Source organism: Bos taurus, chromosome 6 (assembly GCF_002263795.3).
Source record: "Bos taurus isolate L1 Dominette 01449 registration number 42190680 breed Hereford chromosome 6, ARS-UCD2.0, whole genome shotgun sequence".
NCBI classification, from domain to species: Eukaryota; Metazoa; Chordata; class Mammalia; order Artiodactyla; family Bovidae; genus Bos; species Bos taurus.
Genome location: NC_037333.1, coordinates 11,628,478 through 11,644,826, shown reverse-complemented (window position 1 = coordinate 11,644,826; position 16,349 = coordinate 11,628,478). Strand labels below are relative to the sequence as shown.

The following is a 16,349-nucleotide window of genomic DNA, read 5'->3' as shown; positions in this document are numbered from 1 at the left end:
TAAAATCCAAGTTTTGCTTTACTTTTTTAACCTTGGTTATAAAAACATTCTTTCCCACAGTTGTTTAGAATTTAGATTTCAATTGAAATTACTCCCCAGTCATTCACATCTCTTAAGGCTGAATAGACTTTAATTCTTAAAGTATTATTTCCAGAGAAATTAATATGTCATGTTGAAAATTGTTTTTGGACGTTTATTCTAAATTTTATTTCTATTTGGTTCATTAGATAAGATACTATAGGCTTCCTTGGTGGCTCAGATGGTAAAGAATCTGCCCTGCAGTGTGGGAGACCGGGGTTCAATCCTTGGGTCAGGAAGATCCCCTGGAAAAAGGAATGGCAACCCACTCCAGTATTCTTGCTTGGAGAATTCCATGGGTAGAGGAGCCTGGTGTGTACGGTTCACGGGGCTGCAGAGTCGGAAACCACTGAGCAACTAACACTTTCACTTAAAGGATTAACAGCTAAAGGATTTCTGCAAAGAGTGAATAGATAGATATTTTTAATAAGCATTTGTTATTTTCTTACACCTTTTCATTTGTTAAGATTGATTTTATTCAAAGTTGCATAACCCAATTGAAAAAGAATAGTATAGGATTGTAGAAAGTTTGAGAGGGGAAGGAAATTTCTAATCATAGATATGAAATGGAAAGGTAAGTATATGTGTTCAAGTTTGCCTGATTCCCAACGACAACACTGGCTGTCATGTGTTTCATATTGTCAGTCTAATCAATGGACTCCACAGAAATGCTACAACCAATAAAATACGTAAGAAAAACTTACCTTTAAAGAAGCACAATTCTTCCTCTGCCAAACTGGAGAGTTTCTTAAGATACCCAAGGATGTGAGATATAGTCCATTTTGCTTCATAATTCTATGAAGAAACAAAGGTTTATTCGCCATTTATATTTTCTCTTTTATGACTTGCTACAAAAATTATTCATAATTTAAGTCTCTACTTCTCCTTTCTGAAAACTCTCATTTAAACTACTGTATTCTGTTATTTTCAAAGTAGTATTACAATAATTATGTTCTGCCCTGTTAGATAATAAAGATAAAATATACTCTCAACTTTTTGTGATTTTGCTTGGTTTTTGCTGTACTATTCTGTTCCTTAGCTATACATTATTAAGTTAGTTTTCTCTAATGCTAGATAGACACTTTTGCATTTTATATCATTGCTATTATTGTGAGGAATGGTGTTGGAGTATTAGGGATGACTAGTTCTGTTTTTCAACAGTGAAATTCCTACCCAACAATGGAAGTGGAAACCCAAGCAAATGTAGTTGACATGGTTTTTTTTGTAATTATTTTATCAATTCACTCAAAAAAAATAGATCTATATTGAATGTTGACCAGGAGCCAGGCATTGTTTTACATACTGGCCATACAGATGGAGAGTAGAGATAAACTACTTTTCTAAATAAGCTAGAGAAGAAATAAAATATGTGAGTAAAGTATGAAATATATTAAAGGGTGATAAGTCTATGCTGAAAGAGCAAGTAGGGGAAGAGAGTGGAGGAGAGGAGGGTGTTTGTTTATTTGACTGACAGCTGTGTCTCCCAGGAGCATAGACATACACTTGCTGGGAGACGGCTGTGTCTCCCAGGAGCATAGACATACACTTCCTGAAGACAGGGACTCTTCCCTGTGTTGCTTGTCACCATATCCCAGTGTGTATCATTAGATGTGGCACTTACCAAGTGTTGAATAAATGGATGGATATACCTGGTGTTAAATAATTCCTCCCCCTATCCTGATCTACTCTCTCTTTTTCACACTACTTTATGTAGAATATAATTTACTTATTATGTTTATTATTTATTATCTGTGTTGCTGGGCTAGACAGTCACCTGCACAAGCAATAAGAAGTTTTACTTATTTTGTTCACTGATGAATCTCAAGCACCAATATTGCCTAACAAGCAGGCAGTAGGATTTAATAAAAACTTATTGCATGAATGAATTTTAGTAAGTGATTGCACTAAAAGGAATCAATGAAGTTATTAACTTCTGACAAAAGAATTCTGTTTGCTACTTTTAGCAAGCCAGTTTATTCCTGCCAATAACACACATTCTGATGGCTACTGACAAATTCACAATGTACATACCCAAGAATCCTAGGAATAAAATGCTTAAGAAACTAATTCTGATGCCAAATTCATGTACCTTGGAATATCAAATGCAGGTCAAGCAGCAACAATTAGACATGGATATAGAACAACAGACTGGTTCAAAATTGGGAAAGTAGTATGACAAGGCTTGTCACCCTGCTTATGTAACTTATGTGCAGAGTGCATCATGCAAAATGCCAGGCTGGATGAATTACAAGCTGCAATCAAGATTGCAGAGAGAAATATCAACAATAAATGTCACAATGTACTATCTACTCATCCAACTATCAAAGGGACAGCTTCTCTTCTATTCTTAAGATTTTTAAAAGGGAAAAGTGAGAGAAAAGTATGTAAATGAAACAAGACTTGACAGTCCTGGTGTGGATTCTTTCAGTGATTGAAATGTACCACAGAGTTTTGATTTTTATTTGAATAAAATGATTTTGATCCTTTCCTATTCAAGACACATAAGCCACATCCACCATTTATTTTCTGACAAAGCTAGGGGGATACTTATATTTCAATCCAGGAGTTTCCTTTGTTATCCTAATAAAAGGATCAGAGGTTTTAAAGAGGTGCCATTTACACCTGGAAAAGCCACAGGCAACTCTAGAAGTACAACCTGAGAATCAGAGTTCAGGAAAATGACACCTGCAAATAAATGCCCCATATGATCATAGTTTTAATGCTTATGGCGTAGAAGTCAAGTGCACAGTATTTTTCTCCCTGGATATCCTGAAACACCTAGTGATTTGCTGAAACATTTTGGAAACATTTCTGTTCATTACTTATACATGACTACTATATTAGATTTTAGTTCCTTAAGGGCAAGACATAGACTTCTAAATCACAGCCTACCCAGAGTCACGTGTGGGGGATGGGTACTCTCTTAAAAACAGTGAACTTGTGGAATCCAGAAAAATGGTAGAGATGATGAAGAACAAATATATGGATACCAAGGGGGAAAGGGCAGAATAGGAGGAATTGTGGGGCTGGGATTGACATGCAAACATTGTTGATACTATGTTAAAATAGAAAACTAATGAGAACATCCTGTATAGCACAGGGAATTCTATTTAATGCGTTGTGATGACCTGAACCAACAGGAAGCCCAAAGGGAGGGGATATACGTCTATGTGTGGATGATTCACTTTGCTGGACAGCAGAAACTACCACAACATCTTAAAGCAACTACATTCCAGTAAAAATTAGTTAAAAAAAAGAGGGAACATCATTGAAATCATTTCCAGGTAGCAAACTGTGGGTTATTCTCATTGCAAAAGTTATGGTCATTTATAGAGAATTTAAAATCCCACCATATTACATAATACCCACTGGGCTCAAATGTGAGCAATTTTTATGATCCTAATTTGCCTTTTGCTCCTTTATGTCTTGCTTGGGACTTCTAGAAGATTCTATGCTTACACTAAAAATTTCCAAAGTCTGTTTCACACTTTGTCTAGTCCTATGTAAGTTGCTATAGACAAGGGTTTTATGATGAAGTAAATTAGAAAACATTATATAAAAACTGCCTTCTGTTAGAGGTTTACAAGGCAAGCTAGGATTTTAAAAACTGTAAGAAAGTCTGCATAAATGGACCCCTTTAACCTTGTTTAACTTAACATTTCCCAAACTTGTTTTTTCTCAGAACTCTTTTTTAATGTAATAATAACTCTATTTTGATGTTATAAGACACCATCTATTTTAAGACAACTCATTAATTTATGTGCCACTAAGAAAGGAAAACACTGACAGCATGCCTTTGATTTTTAAGACTCATTTAAATATACAGTTGACAAAGCACAAACTCAAATAGTACTTTATTCTACATAATAAAATGGAAATATATATATTTTCATGAAAAATTAAAAATTTTAAAAGTTGTATTATTGTCCATTTTAGTAATTTTGGCAAGTCTATCAATTCTTTTATATATTTCCAAAGACTGTCAGAAGCTGTCTTTTGAATTCTGATATAAACACATTTAATAGTATGCTACCATACCACCTTGAGAGACCTTGAGAGTCCCTTGAGAGTCCCTTGGACAGCAAGGAGATCCAACCAGTCCATCCTAAAGGAAGTAAGTCCTGAACATTCATTGAAAGGACTGATGCTGAAGCTGTAACTCTGATACTTTGGCCACTTGATGCAAAGAACTGACTCATTTGAAAAGACCCTGATGCTGGGAAAGATTGAGACCAGAAGAAGGGGACGACAGAGGATGAGATGGTTGGATGGCATCACCGACTCGATGGACGTGAGTCTGAGTGAACTCCGGGAGTTGGTGATGGAGAGGGAAGCCTGGCATACTGCAGTCCATGGGGTCGGAAAGAGTTGAACACAACTGAGTGACTGAACTGAACTGACCATACCAACTCAGGGGCTTTCCAGGCAGCTCAGTGGTAAAGAATCTGCCTGCCAATGCAGGAGCTGCAAGAGGCATAGGTTCAATCCCTGGGTTGGGAAGATCCTGTGGAGAAGGAATGGCAAGAAACTCTAGTATTCTTGCCTGGGAAATTCCATGGACAGAGGAGCCTGGCGGGCTACAGTCTATGGAGTCTCAAAGAGTCAGACATGACTTAAGTGACATTAAAACAACAATAATATCACCTCATACATTTCTTTTTTTAAAATTGATTTTTATTGGAGTACAATTGTTTTACAAAGTTATGTTAGTTTCTGCTGTACAGCAAAGTGAATCAATTATACATAAACATATATCTGTTCTTTTTTAGATCTTTTTCCCCATATAGGTCATCACAAAATATGAGTAGAGTTCCCTCTGCTATACAGTAGGTCCTCACTGGTTATCTGTTTTATACATAGTAGTGTATACATGTCAATCCCAGTCTTCCAATTTACCCCTCCCCTTGCTGTTTCCCCATTGGTAACCCTAAGTTTTTTCCTACATTGTGACTCTATTTCTGTTTTGCAATAAATTCATTTGTACCATGCTTTAAGACTCCATATACAAGCAACGTGATATGACTCTGTCTAATGCACTTCACTCAGTATGACAATCTCTAGGTTTGTCCATGTTATTGCAAATGGCATTATTTCATTTTTTTTTTTATGGCTGAGTAAAATTCCATTGTTACCTCAAGAAACAAACAAAAAATTTGCTTACATTTCTTTAATCACAGTTGTAATATCACACATCATGGTTCTAACTCCAGATTTTTCAAGTGTAAACACTTTCAGACTTACAGGCAGTATTAGGAGAAAGCACCTTAAAGACAACTCCGGGGCTGACAGGGACCACACCAACTTGTCCTCACTGATCACTCATGATAAACTTCACTACACATCGTGCTCCTTTAAGCCGCCTCATGATGTCTGCATGTGTGAGTTTCAAACTAGATGTTTAACTACTCTAGGTAGGAGCCATATTTTCACTTCTTTGTATCTTCCCACCATGGTCACTTGGTGTAAGAGTAGGGTCATTATAAATTGTATTTATTAACAAGAGAATACTCTTCTCCATGCAATAACCAGGTGTAAACACTGCCTATTTGCAAAATCCATTTTATGTTACTATGTTTGTTAGCATATCATACTTTCATTTGCCTATTGGTAAAGACTTTTGTTTGTTAAAATGACTAATGTAATTCTATAGAGACATTAAATCAGAAAAGCCACACAATTTTCTGGTGCTAAAAAATATGTCATTTTAATAATTAAGATACATAAATAAAGTGTTTTTGATAGAAACAATAGAGCTGTCTCTCAATTCTATACAAACACTGAATTTCCAAGCAATTTGTAAGGAATATATTCATCTTCTTACATTCACAATAATGGTTGAACAATGATGTTTATAATTTTTTAATTTTATATTCTACAAATTCACACACAATTTGTAGTATTACAGTGCTTGATAATCTTGACAATATGAAATAAAATTCTTATAATGGTACATAGAAAATAAAATAAAATAATTAAAATTCATTTGTATAACTTTTTATGAAAACAAAATAATTAATATTTCTTCTGTAAAAATAAATTATGTACTTTGTGTTGAAACATCATTCTATTAAAGTGTTTAGAAAATAGTTACATTCACGTTTTGGCAGTGTGCTGAAACATTCTTATTTGCCATTCTCTCATGCATGTTAAAGTGAGGTGCAAGCTGTTCACATGTGAGAAAAACAGCTTATTTTCACAGGAAAGGAAATGATGTATGAAATAGAATTCATAAAAGACCCAAGTGTCCTGTGATAGAAATACAAAAATTCACTAAGAAAAGAGCATTTTTCAAGGCCTTTGAGGTGATACAACTTTTGACTAGACTTATCAAAGGTGGTTTTTAATCATGTTACCCTGTAACTTCCATTAAATTAGCATGTCCATCAATTGCCGGTTAAAGTTAATGATATAATTTAAAACATAGTGTTTGGTCAACTGACGGAAGCACAACAGTTGAACTCATCACAGACCACCTTTCATAAAGGAGCAAGAGAAACAAACATCTCCATTCTGCTTTAAGCGTGGCTCCCAAGAGTAGCACCTTTAGCTTTGAGCACAAGTTTTCCAGCTGGCAGAAGTCTCTGGAGTAGCACAATATGAAAACTGTCTGGTGCTGATGGCAGGGATCCTATTGAGTCAAATTTGCTGGTTCACCTAGAAACTGGTGAAAAACCTGGCACTGATTTAAATTTAACCAGAGAGGAAAAATCCGACAAAGATCCAACAAAAATCCAATGGATCCAACAAAGATCCGTCTAGTCAAAGCTATGGTTTTTCCAGTAGTCAGGTATGGATGAATGTGAGAGTTGGGACTATAAAGAAAGCTGAGTGCTGAAGAATGGATGCTTTTGAACTGTGGTGTTGGAGAAGACTCTTGAGAGTCTCTTGGACTGCAAGGAGATCCAACCAGTCCATCCTAAAGGAAATCAGTCCTGAATAGTCATTGGAAGGCCTGATGCTGAAGCTGAAACTCCAATACTTTGGCCTGAGGCAAAGAACTGACTCATTTGAAAAGACCCTGATGATGGGCAAGATTGAAGGCAGAAGGAGAAGGGGATGAGAGAGGATGAGATGGCTGGATGGCATCACAGACTCGATGGACATGAGTTTGAGTAGGCACCGGGAGTTGATGATGGACAGGGAAGCCTGGCGTGCTGCAGTCCATGGGGTCGCAACGAGTCGGACACGACTGAGTGACCGAGCTGAACTGAACTGAAGACAAGAAAAAAATTTGTACTTATCCACGAGAAATCCCTGAATGGCAGTTTGGAAACGAGCGCTCTTTCTGCTGTTTCTTTTTCGTCTTACTTTTCTTCTGCTTTTTCTCAGCCTTCTTTTTGCTTGGCTTCTGTTTCTTGCTTTCCTCTTTATACCATGGCCCCCAGACTCCTCCATTGAGCCGAGGGTTACTTCTGGGGTCTTTCGGGGGGTACCTGACAGGTACTGCAGTTTTGTTGAACTGGGAAAGCCTCCGGAGGAGCTGCTTTACGATCCCGGGATACCTGTTGGAAAGGTCTACTCTCTCATAGGGGTCGGCTGTAATGTTGAACAGCCACACGCTTTTTCCCGTTGACAAGGTAATTCGCTCATTGTGCCACCGGTTTGGCCCCAGGTTGCTGAAAGACTGAGGGGGCACCCAGTCACTATATCCTGGGTTCCCTGTGAGCAATTTCCAGTGTTTCACCCTGATAGCAGACTGAATGGCAGTGTTCCAGATCCCATAGCCTGCAGCCCAAGAGCCATTTTTCGCCTTGGTATAAATGGGGTCAATGTTGTGCAGAATGTCTACACGGGGAGAACGAAGGCCTTCGCTTATGGTCTCCCAGACATCATAGCCATCCAGTTGAATGTTCTCATCAATCTGCCCCTCAGCCAGTGAAATCAGAGTGGGGTACCAGTCAGTGATGTGCACGAGCTCCTTACACACGGTGCCCTTGTTTTTCAGGAGCGGGCTGTGCACGAAGCCAATAGCCCGGATCCCCCCTTCCCAGTAGGTTCCTTTGCTACCTCTCAGGGGCCAGTTGCTTCCTCCTGCTGTGGGCTGACCTCCGTTATCTGAAGAGTATATGATAATGCTGTTGTTGTAGAAACCGTACATCTTTAGAGCCAGGGTCACATTATTAATTGCTTCGTCTAAGCAGGAAAGCATGGCAGCATACCTGCGTCTGTTAATGTTGACAATGGATCTATAGTGTTCAAAATACCTTCCAGGGGCTTGCAGTGGAGAGTGCACAGCTTGGTAGGCAATGTATAAAAATATAGGCTTTGTGGGGTCATGGGAAGCTAAGATTTGCTGTACTCTCTGAGTGTACATCTGTGTGGAGTATACGCCATTGTCGTAGTCCCAGGCAGCATTGTCATTTTCATACAAGTCGTAGCCACACATTCCAGGACTGTCACATTTGTAGTGTGTATAGTAATCACCACTTCCCAAGAGGGAACCAAAAAAGGTATCAAATCCTCTCTTGGTGGGCATACATTCTTTTCTATAAAAACCCAAGTGCCATTTTCCAACCATATGTGTTGAATATCCAACCTCCTTCAGCTTCTGAGGTAGGGTTGCATTGTCCAGAGGTAAGCAGTTGGGCTGGGTAGGTCTTATGATAGAATGCTGAAGTCCGGTGTGTATCTGATACCTAACAAAAGAGTAAAAAATGTGTCAGTGCAGGATAAAAGAGAGATTCCACAGAAAACAATGACTCTTCTATTAAATAATATTTCTTTGAAGATAAATGCTACCCCAAATAAAATATGATCAATTCAGTATTTCTCCTGTTGCCCCAAAAGTCCTGCCATAATTAGCTACACATTTAACATCTGAAATACATTTTCACTTTAAATCAGTACTTTTGAAACTAAAATTTCATTACTTATTTCAAAGTCTTTTTAAAATTCTTATAACAGAATTAATTTGAATAAACTTTAATTATTCAATTAATTATATGATGCACCAAACTAACATGATCAAGTAAAGAATATAAATTTAAGTGTTTGTAAACAAGCAGGATTCTGTGGATCCTACCATACGGTTTTGCTCATTTCACATGCTAGTAAGACAATGCTCAAAATTTTTCAAGCTAAGCTTCAGCAGTACATGAATGGAGAGCTTCTAGATGTACAACGTGGATTTAGAAAAGGCAGAGGAACCGGAGATTAAATTGCCAACATCCTTTGGATCATAGAAAAAGCGAGAGAATTCCAGAAAAAAAAATCTGCTTCATTGACTACACTAAAGCCTTTGATTGTGTGCATCAGAAGGAACTGGAAAATTCTTAAAGAGATGAGAATGCCAGACCATCTTACCGGTCTCTTAAGAAACCTGTGTGCAGCTCAAGAAGCAACAATTAGACACGGACATAGAACAACGGACTGGTTCAAAATTGGGAAAGTAGTATGACAAGGCTTGTCACCCTGCTTATGTAACTTATGTGCAGAGTGCATCATGCAAAATGCCGGACTGGATGAATTACAAGCTGGAATCAAGATTGCAGAGAGAAATATCAACCATCTCAGATATACAAATAATACTATTCTAATGGCAGAAGGCAAAGAGACACTACCTTTTGATAAGGGTGAAAGAAGAAAGTGAAAAATCTGGCTTAAAACACAACATTCAATAAACTAAGATCATGGCATCTGGTCCCATCACTTCATGGTTAATAGATGGGGAAGCAATGGAAACAGTTACAGACTTTATTTTCTTGGGCTCAAAATCACTGTGGACAGTGACTGCAGCATGAAATTAAAAGATGCTTGCTCCTTGAAAGGAAAGCTATGACAAACCCAGACAGCATATTAAAAAGAAGAGATACCACTTTTCCAACAAAGGTCCATATAGTCAAAGCTATGGTTTTTCTCTTGGAGAAGGCAATGGCAACCCACTCCAGTACTCTTGCCTGGAAAATCCCATGGACGGAGGAGCTTTTCTAGTAGTCATGTATGAATGTGAGAGTTGGATCATCAAGAAGGCTGAGAGCCGAAGAATTGATGCTTTCCAACTGTGGTGCTGGAGAAGAAGACTCTTGAGATTGCCTTGGACAGCAAAGAGATCAGACCAGTCAATCCTAAAGGAAATCAACCCTGAATATCACTGGAAAGATTGATGCTGAAGCTGAAGCTCCAATACTTTGCCACCTGATGTGAAGAGGCCAATCGCTGGAAAAGGCCCTGATGTGCTGTCGGACACGACTTTGTGACTCAAAAATAACAACAACAAGGATCCTATGGGGCCTTCTCAGGACAGACCACGCTCCCCCTCCCCACCACTCCCACACTCCCATGTCCTCTCCTGCTTCTTATTTGTAGGAAAACTATACCCTTCTCACTTCACTAAGTCACTTTAGTCGTGTCCGACTCTGTGCGACCCCATAGATGGCAGCCCACCAGGCTCCTCTGTCCCTGGGATTCTCCAGGCAAGAACACTGGACTGGGTTGCCATTTCCTTCTCCAATGCATGAAAGTGAAAAGTGAAAGTGAAGTCGCTCAGTCGTGTCCGACTCCTAGCGACCCCATGGACTGCAGCCCACCAGGCTCATCCATCCATGGGATTTTCCAGGCAAGAGTACTGGAGTCGGGTGCCATTGCCTTCTCCATCAATATAAACACTGAGGATATTTAAAAAGGAGAAATCTGTATGTTGTGAGACTGTGGGGAAGGATTTGTGGACATGGGTTACTAATTGTCTTATGTAGAAAATGTAGTTGGCCAGAGTATCTATTTAATTCATTGAACAGCTAACCAACTGAAGTCTTTCTAATTAAAACTGGGCACTTTTGCACATGGTACTAAGGGCAAAGAGAATTGAGGCTTTTGAAAAGTGTAAAATACAGAAACTGTTCACACACAGAAAGAGTAGGAAAGAGGTCTGCTGCTTTCAGAAGATGGTACAGTGTTGGCAGACACAGAAGAGAGTACAGAGCTATTAATCAACTGTGTGGTCTCTGTCTTCTCCAGCATAGAATGGTTTTCATATTGGAAAATTTAGAATCAACAATATAAAGGTTTGTCAGCAGTTCCTAACAGAATAGAGCTTTCAGGGAAGCTCCTGCTTAAATGAGTTCAAGACTCTGGGACCAAAGAGATGTTTGATGCAGCATCAGAGATAGGGGTTAAGGGTATGTTTTATTTTGGAAGTCAGAGAAATTAGGGTTTGAATTTGTTCTACTGCCTATTAGCCGTGTGACTCTGAGCAGTACTTAACCCCCCCGATTCTCCATTTCCTCATCTGTAAAAGAGGGATAATAATATATACTGGATTGCTGTAGCCCTGAAAGAGAGCACAGAATCTGATAAAGAGAGTGCATTCAATAAGTCATAGGTTTTACTATTGTTATCCCAGAGTTCTGAATCATGTTACTAACATATGTCTTTCAAGTTTTATAACCGACAGACCTTTCGCATGCATTTTGTGTTTAGTCCTCGTTACAAGGGTGAGAAGTAGGATTGTTTACACTCATTTTATAGATGGGAGAATAGAGATACAGAGATATCCCCCCACCTCCTCCAACCTGCTTCACCAGGCTGTGATACGGGCTCCTGAACAACACAGGCTAAACTGGATACTTTTCCTGTCTCCTCAAGAGTTAAGTCCAGCACTTCTTAAGAAATCAAGGAGCAGAGGAAAGATACTGTCAGTCTTGAGAAGTTAATCTAACTTTCTAATTAAAGACAGGAAGAATTTATAAACCAAATAATGAGGCTTATGCTGATCCTAGAAAAATTTGAGAACGTATTTTTAAGTAGATAATTTTTGAGCGTTTTTCTTTTAAAGCAAATTAGGTAGGGTCAAAAAGAAAAGTCCTGCAAAATTAGCTTCATTTTCTTTCTAAAAAGGAGGAGAATTAAGAAAGTAGATTAGGAAAATGATTTTGTTGTTGTTCAGTCGCTAAGTTGTGTCTGACTCTCTTGCAACCCCCTAGACTGTAGCCCACCAGGCTCCTCTGTCCATGGGATTTCCCAGGCAAGAATACTGGAGTGGGTTGCCCTTTCCTTCTCCAGGGACCTTCCCGACCGAGTATCAAACCTGCATCTCCTGCTTGGTAGGTGAATTCTTTACCACTGAGCCACCTGGGAAGCCCCAGGAAAATGACAGGCATTTGAAAAATCTGCCCTTAATTTTTTCTTTATAAAATAATGGAAAATCAACTGGATGACAGCCCTGCATATTCACAATAAGAATGATCTTATTCTTTCATATCAGTTAATTGCAAAGAGAAAATTTTCATTAACATGATCTTCTCTGGTTTCCAGAACTGTGTGGAACAGGTAGGGGGGTTCCATTTATTAATTCCATCGAACAACAACAACAATAAAAGAACACTGAAACTCAGAGTAATTTAGGGGCTTTCCTAAGTTTTATAGCTGTAAGTTTTGAGTTTTGTACTGGAATCCAGACTTTGGGCTTTGGAAACTTTCTAGTGTATACTTACAGCTACAGTTAGACCCATCAGATATGCAGATGACACCAGCCTTTATGGCAGAAAGTGAAGAGGAACTAAAAAGCCTCTTGATGAAAGTGAAAGAGGAGAGTGAAAAAGTTGGCTTAAAGCTCAACATTCAGAAAACGAAGATCACGGCATCCAGTCCCATCACTTCATGGGAAATAGATGGGGAAACAGTGGAAACAGTGTCAGACTTTATTTCTGGGAGGCTCCAAAATCACTGCAGATGGTGATTGCAGCCATGAAATTAAAAGACGCTTACTCCTTGGAAGGAAAGTTATGACCAACCTACATAGCATATTAAAAAGCAGAGATGTTACTTTGCCAACAAAGGTCTGTCTAGTCAAGGCTATGGTTTTTCCAGTGGTCATGTATAGATGTGAGAGTTGGACTGTGAAGAAAGCTGAGTGCTGAAGAATTGATGTTTTTGAATTGTGGTGCTGGAGAAGACTCGAGAGTCCCTTGGACTGCAAGGAGATCCAACCAGTCCATCCTAAAGGAGATCAGTCCTGGATGTTCATTGGAAGGACTGATGCTGAAGCTGAAACTCCAATACTTTGCAACCTCATGAGAAGAGTTGACTCATTGGAAAAGACCCTGATGCTGGGAGGGATTGGGGGCAGGAGGAGAAGGGGACGACAGAGGATGAGATGGCTAGATGGTATCACCGACTCAATGGACCTGAGTTTGAGTAAACTCTGGGAGTTGGTGATGGACAGGGAGGGCTGGCGTGCTGTGATTCATGGGGTCGCAAAGAGTCGGACACGACTGAGTGACTAACTGAACTGAATTGAAAGTTTGGATTAATTTATCTGCATTAATCTTCACTATTTATTCATTTCCTTAGTTAAGCAGTATTATTGAGTTTATGATGTGTGCCAGGAATTAAGTTTTTGTTTTGTTTTGTTTCTCCCCCTGCTCCCAGAGCTGTTATATTAAGTTGGCTGTAAGTAACGATCCTACTAGCAATGAAGGTATGAGTTCTCTGAACCCTGGGATTTGGTGGAGTCAGCACTATCAGTCATGGAGAACAGCACTGAATGTTAACAACTTTTCTTTTTTTAAGGAGATGGTTGGGATCTAGGGAAGTTCTTGATAGAGTCTTTGGCTTGTCAGTGACACTGACTTGGCAACAACCAACTGGAAGGCCAATCAGATAATTCTTCACAAAAATTACAAAATAGCACATTGATTAACATTAACTAACTGGTTGAGAATTCCCAATCCGGAAGGTAGTTTCTGAAACAGCACAACTGGACCCTTTCTTTGGCTTCAACTCATAGATTATTATTATCTACGATTGGAATAAAGAAATAGAAGACATGTTTATTATCTAGGAGGAATAGTTAAAAGTGGATAATGAAAACTCAAAGTAATCTAAGTGACCTGAATTGTTGTTGAAACAAATACAATGAAATATAAAGTTAAGGAAGGGCTTAAAGACTGAAAGGGAATATATCAAAAAAATGTAGAATACTAAATTAAGGAAGTCTTAATGGGCCTACTCTGGGACAATGCAAGGATCAAAATAAACAGTGATAGTAATAAATTACACCCACTGAATAGAACAGGAAACCGTGAATTCATACCAATATGAATGAGTAAATAGGAAAAGTTTGATATGTAATGTTATATAAAAGTACCTCCCCACAAAGCACTTACTAACTGTTTATATGGAAAAGAGTAAGCACACAGTGGAAGTGCTGAATTAACACATTAATCAAATGATCAAAGTTAACATCGTCAGTAATCGGGACAAATCAACCTCATGTGCTACCAGGTAAGACACAATGAGAAAAACATGGCATTGATTCTACAGTTATCTACTCAAAAGTACATAATCTGAATCCAATCCTCAGTAAACATCAGGTAAAACCAAACTGAGGGACATTCTACAAAAAAAGTATCAGGATTATATAAGACAAACAAGGACTAAGAAACTTCCAGCTTGAAAGAGACTGAGGAGTCATGATGAATAAATGAAATATGTGATTCTGAACTGAAATGGTTACAATAAGAACATGGTTGAACTGGCAAAACCTAAATGCAGTCTGAAAACTAAATGTGAATAAAGTGTTTTCATGTTCTTGATAGCTGTGTTTTGGATAATGTGGGTAACTATCTGTGCAGGATATACACAAAAAAGTACTGGATATCATGGGGCATCAGGTCAGCAATTAACTCTCAAATGGGTCAGGAAAAACAAGTTATTCATGTTGTGCTCTACTTGAAGATGTTCTGTAAGTACAAGATGGTTTCAAAATTTTTAAAAAGAAAATCTAAACAAAAGGCATTCCATATTAATTAAAAAAAATCAACTGCCCACATGTTAGTTACATACAACCACGTAAATAACTGTGGAAAGTTGAATCTTTCAGACTATGAATTCAATAGAAAGCAAAAAAGAAAAATAAGAGCTCAAGTATATACACTGTACTATTTTATTAATTATAATAATTATAGAAATGTATACAAAATAGAAATTAAATTAGATGAGGTAAAAATAAATATAAATAGAATTTCTGGCATTTCTTCTTGCATTCTAATGAATTATCCTGCATTGCTCTGGGGTGTCAGGACTACATTTGCAGATCACTGGTATAGAAAGGAGATTGTAGACAGATGAAAAGCAAAAACACAGATTTTTTTAAGGCTATTGAAGTAGTTTGGGTCAAAGATCATGGTAGCTTGGACTACCATCTAGTGGCCATAAAAATGGGAGTGGATAGATCAACTGGATGCTTTGGACTTAGAACTTTTAGGGCTAAATCAGTGAGGGAGGGATGATGGAAGGACAAAGGAAGAAAAATCAAGAATGACTTCTGGATTTGTGGCTTTCAGTACTTGGTGAATGGTAGATGGACGATCTGGTCTCTGTTTCTGTAGTATATAACTGGGACTGATGGGTAACAGTGCAAGGAGGCAGATTTCAACTCAAAGCGGGGGAAAAAAAAATTCTAAGAAAGAAAAGAAACAAACACCAAAAAAATCTACCAAAGATACGATAAAAGGCACAACTGAACTGGAAAAGAAGTACTAAATGACACTTAAGGTTCCTTCTAGAAAAATTCATGGGTCAAGGACTGCAGCTTAGTGTTTGCATAAAGAATTCCATATAAGCTCAAAGCAGCTTTACAAAACCAAGTTTATATTATGTACAGCCAACTGACAAAGAAGTTTCCATAATGTATCAATATATATTTAACTTCTTTTGAACAATATAAAGTTAGATTAAAAGATAGGTTTTTCACATAATGTGTTCTGAATACACACTGTAATCATATTTGGTAAAAAATAAGTTAATTTTGAAATTTAGCGGACTTTTTTTTTGTCTCCATCTGGCTACCATGTGAAGAAAATTTCATATGAACAATAGTAAAACTAGAGTTGATGCCAAATCTCATTAAATCTACAACCACCATTCTCACTTTCCGCCAACTTAAAAGAAAAGAGCTAAGTGGACCTTTCAGTGTGGCATTAGAACACATGAAAAGTTTTGTAATTTTTTAAAATATTAATTTATATTACTGAGTGCTGGCAGTGGCAGTAATTTTTGAATTCTCCTTTCTAAAAAGTGTCTAATATTAAAATAATAATCCAATATTATTATTTTAATCCAGTTACACATTTAATTTTGCCTTATAAGTACAAGCACAACAATGAAAGAAATGAATCCTAATAGTTTCACGCAGATTCTAAAGTCCAGGATGGTCACAGGGTACAAAAGCAGCCAATAGTGCAGTAAGAAATTGAAGGGAAGGAGACAAGTACAAATGATCACAGCTTACGAATCAAATGTCACGCAGATATGTATGTTAGGAATATATATTC

The 16,349-nt window shown here is 37.9% G+C and overlaps 1 protein-coding gene and 1 long non-coding RNA gene across 2 annotated transcripts in view; both read right to left on the bottom strand.

Annotated features, from left to right (window-relative positions):
• LOC104972660 (uncharacterized) overlaps positions 1-16,349 on the bottom strand; it is a 133,302-nt gene that overhangs the window by 42,118 nt on the left and 74,835 nt on the right. Inside the window, exon 2 of the long non-coding RNA XR_001500471.3 lies at positions 783-873. This is a non-coding gene — a long non-coding RNA (uncharacterized lncRNA). The remainder of the gene's footprint in view (positions 1-782; positions 874-16,349) is intronic.
• Positions 4,731-16,349, bottom strand: part of ARSJ (arylsulfatase family member J) — an 84,482-nt gene continuing 72,863 nt past the window's right edge. The window contains exon 2 of the mRNA XM_002688099.6: positions 4,731-8,714. Coding sequence (XP_002688145.2) covers positions 7,316-8,714 — 1,399 coding nt within the window. The 3' untranslated portion in view covers positions 4,731-7,315. The remainder of the gene's footprint in view (positions 8,715-16,349) is intronic.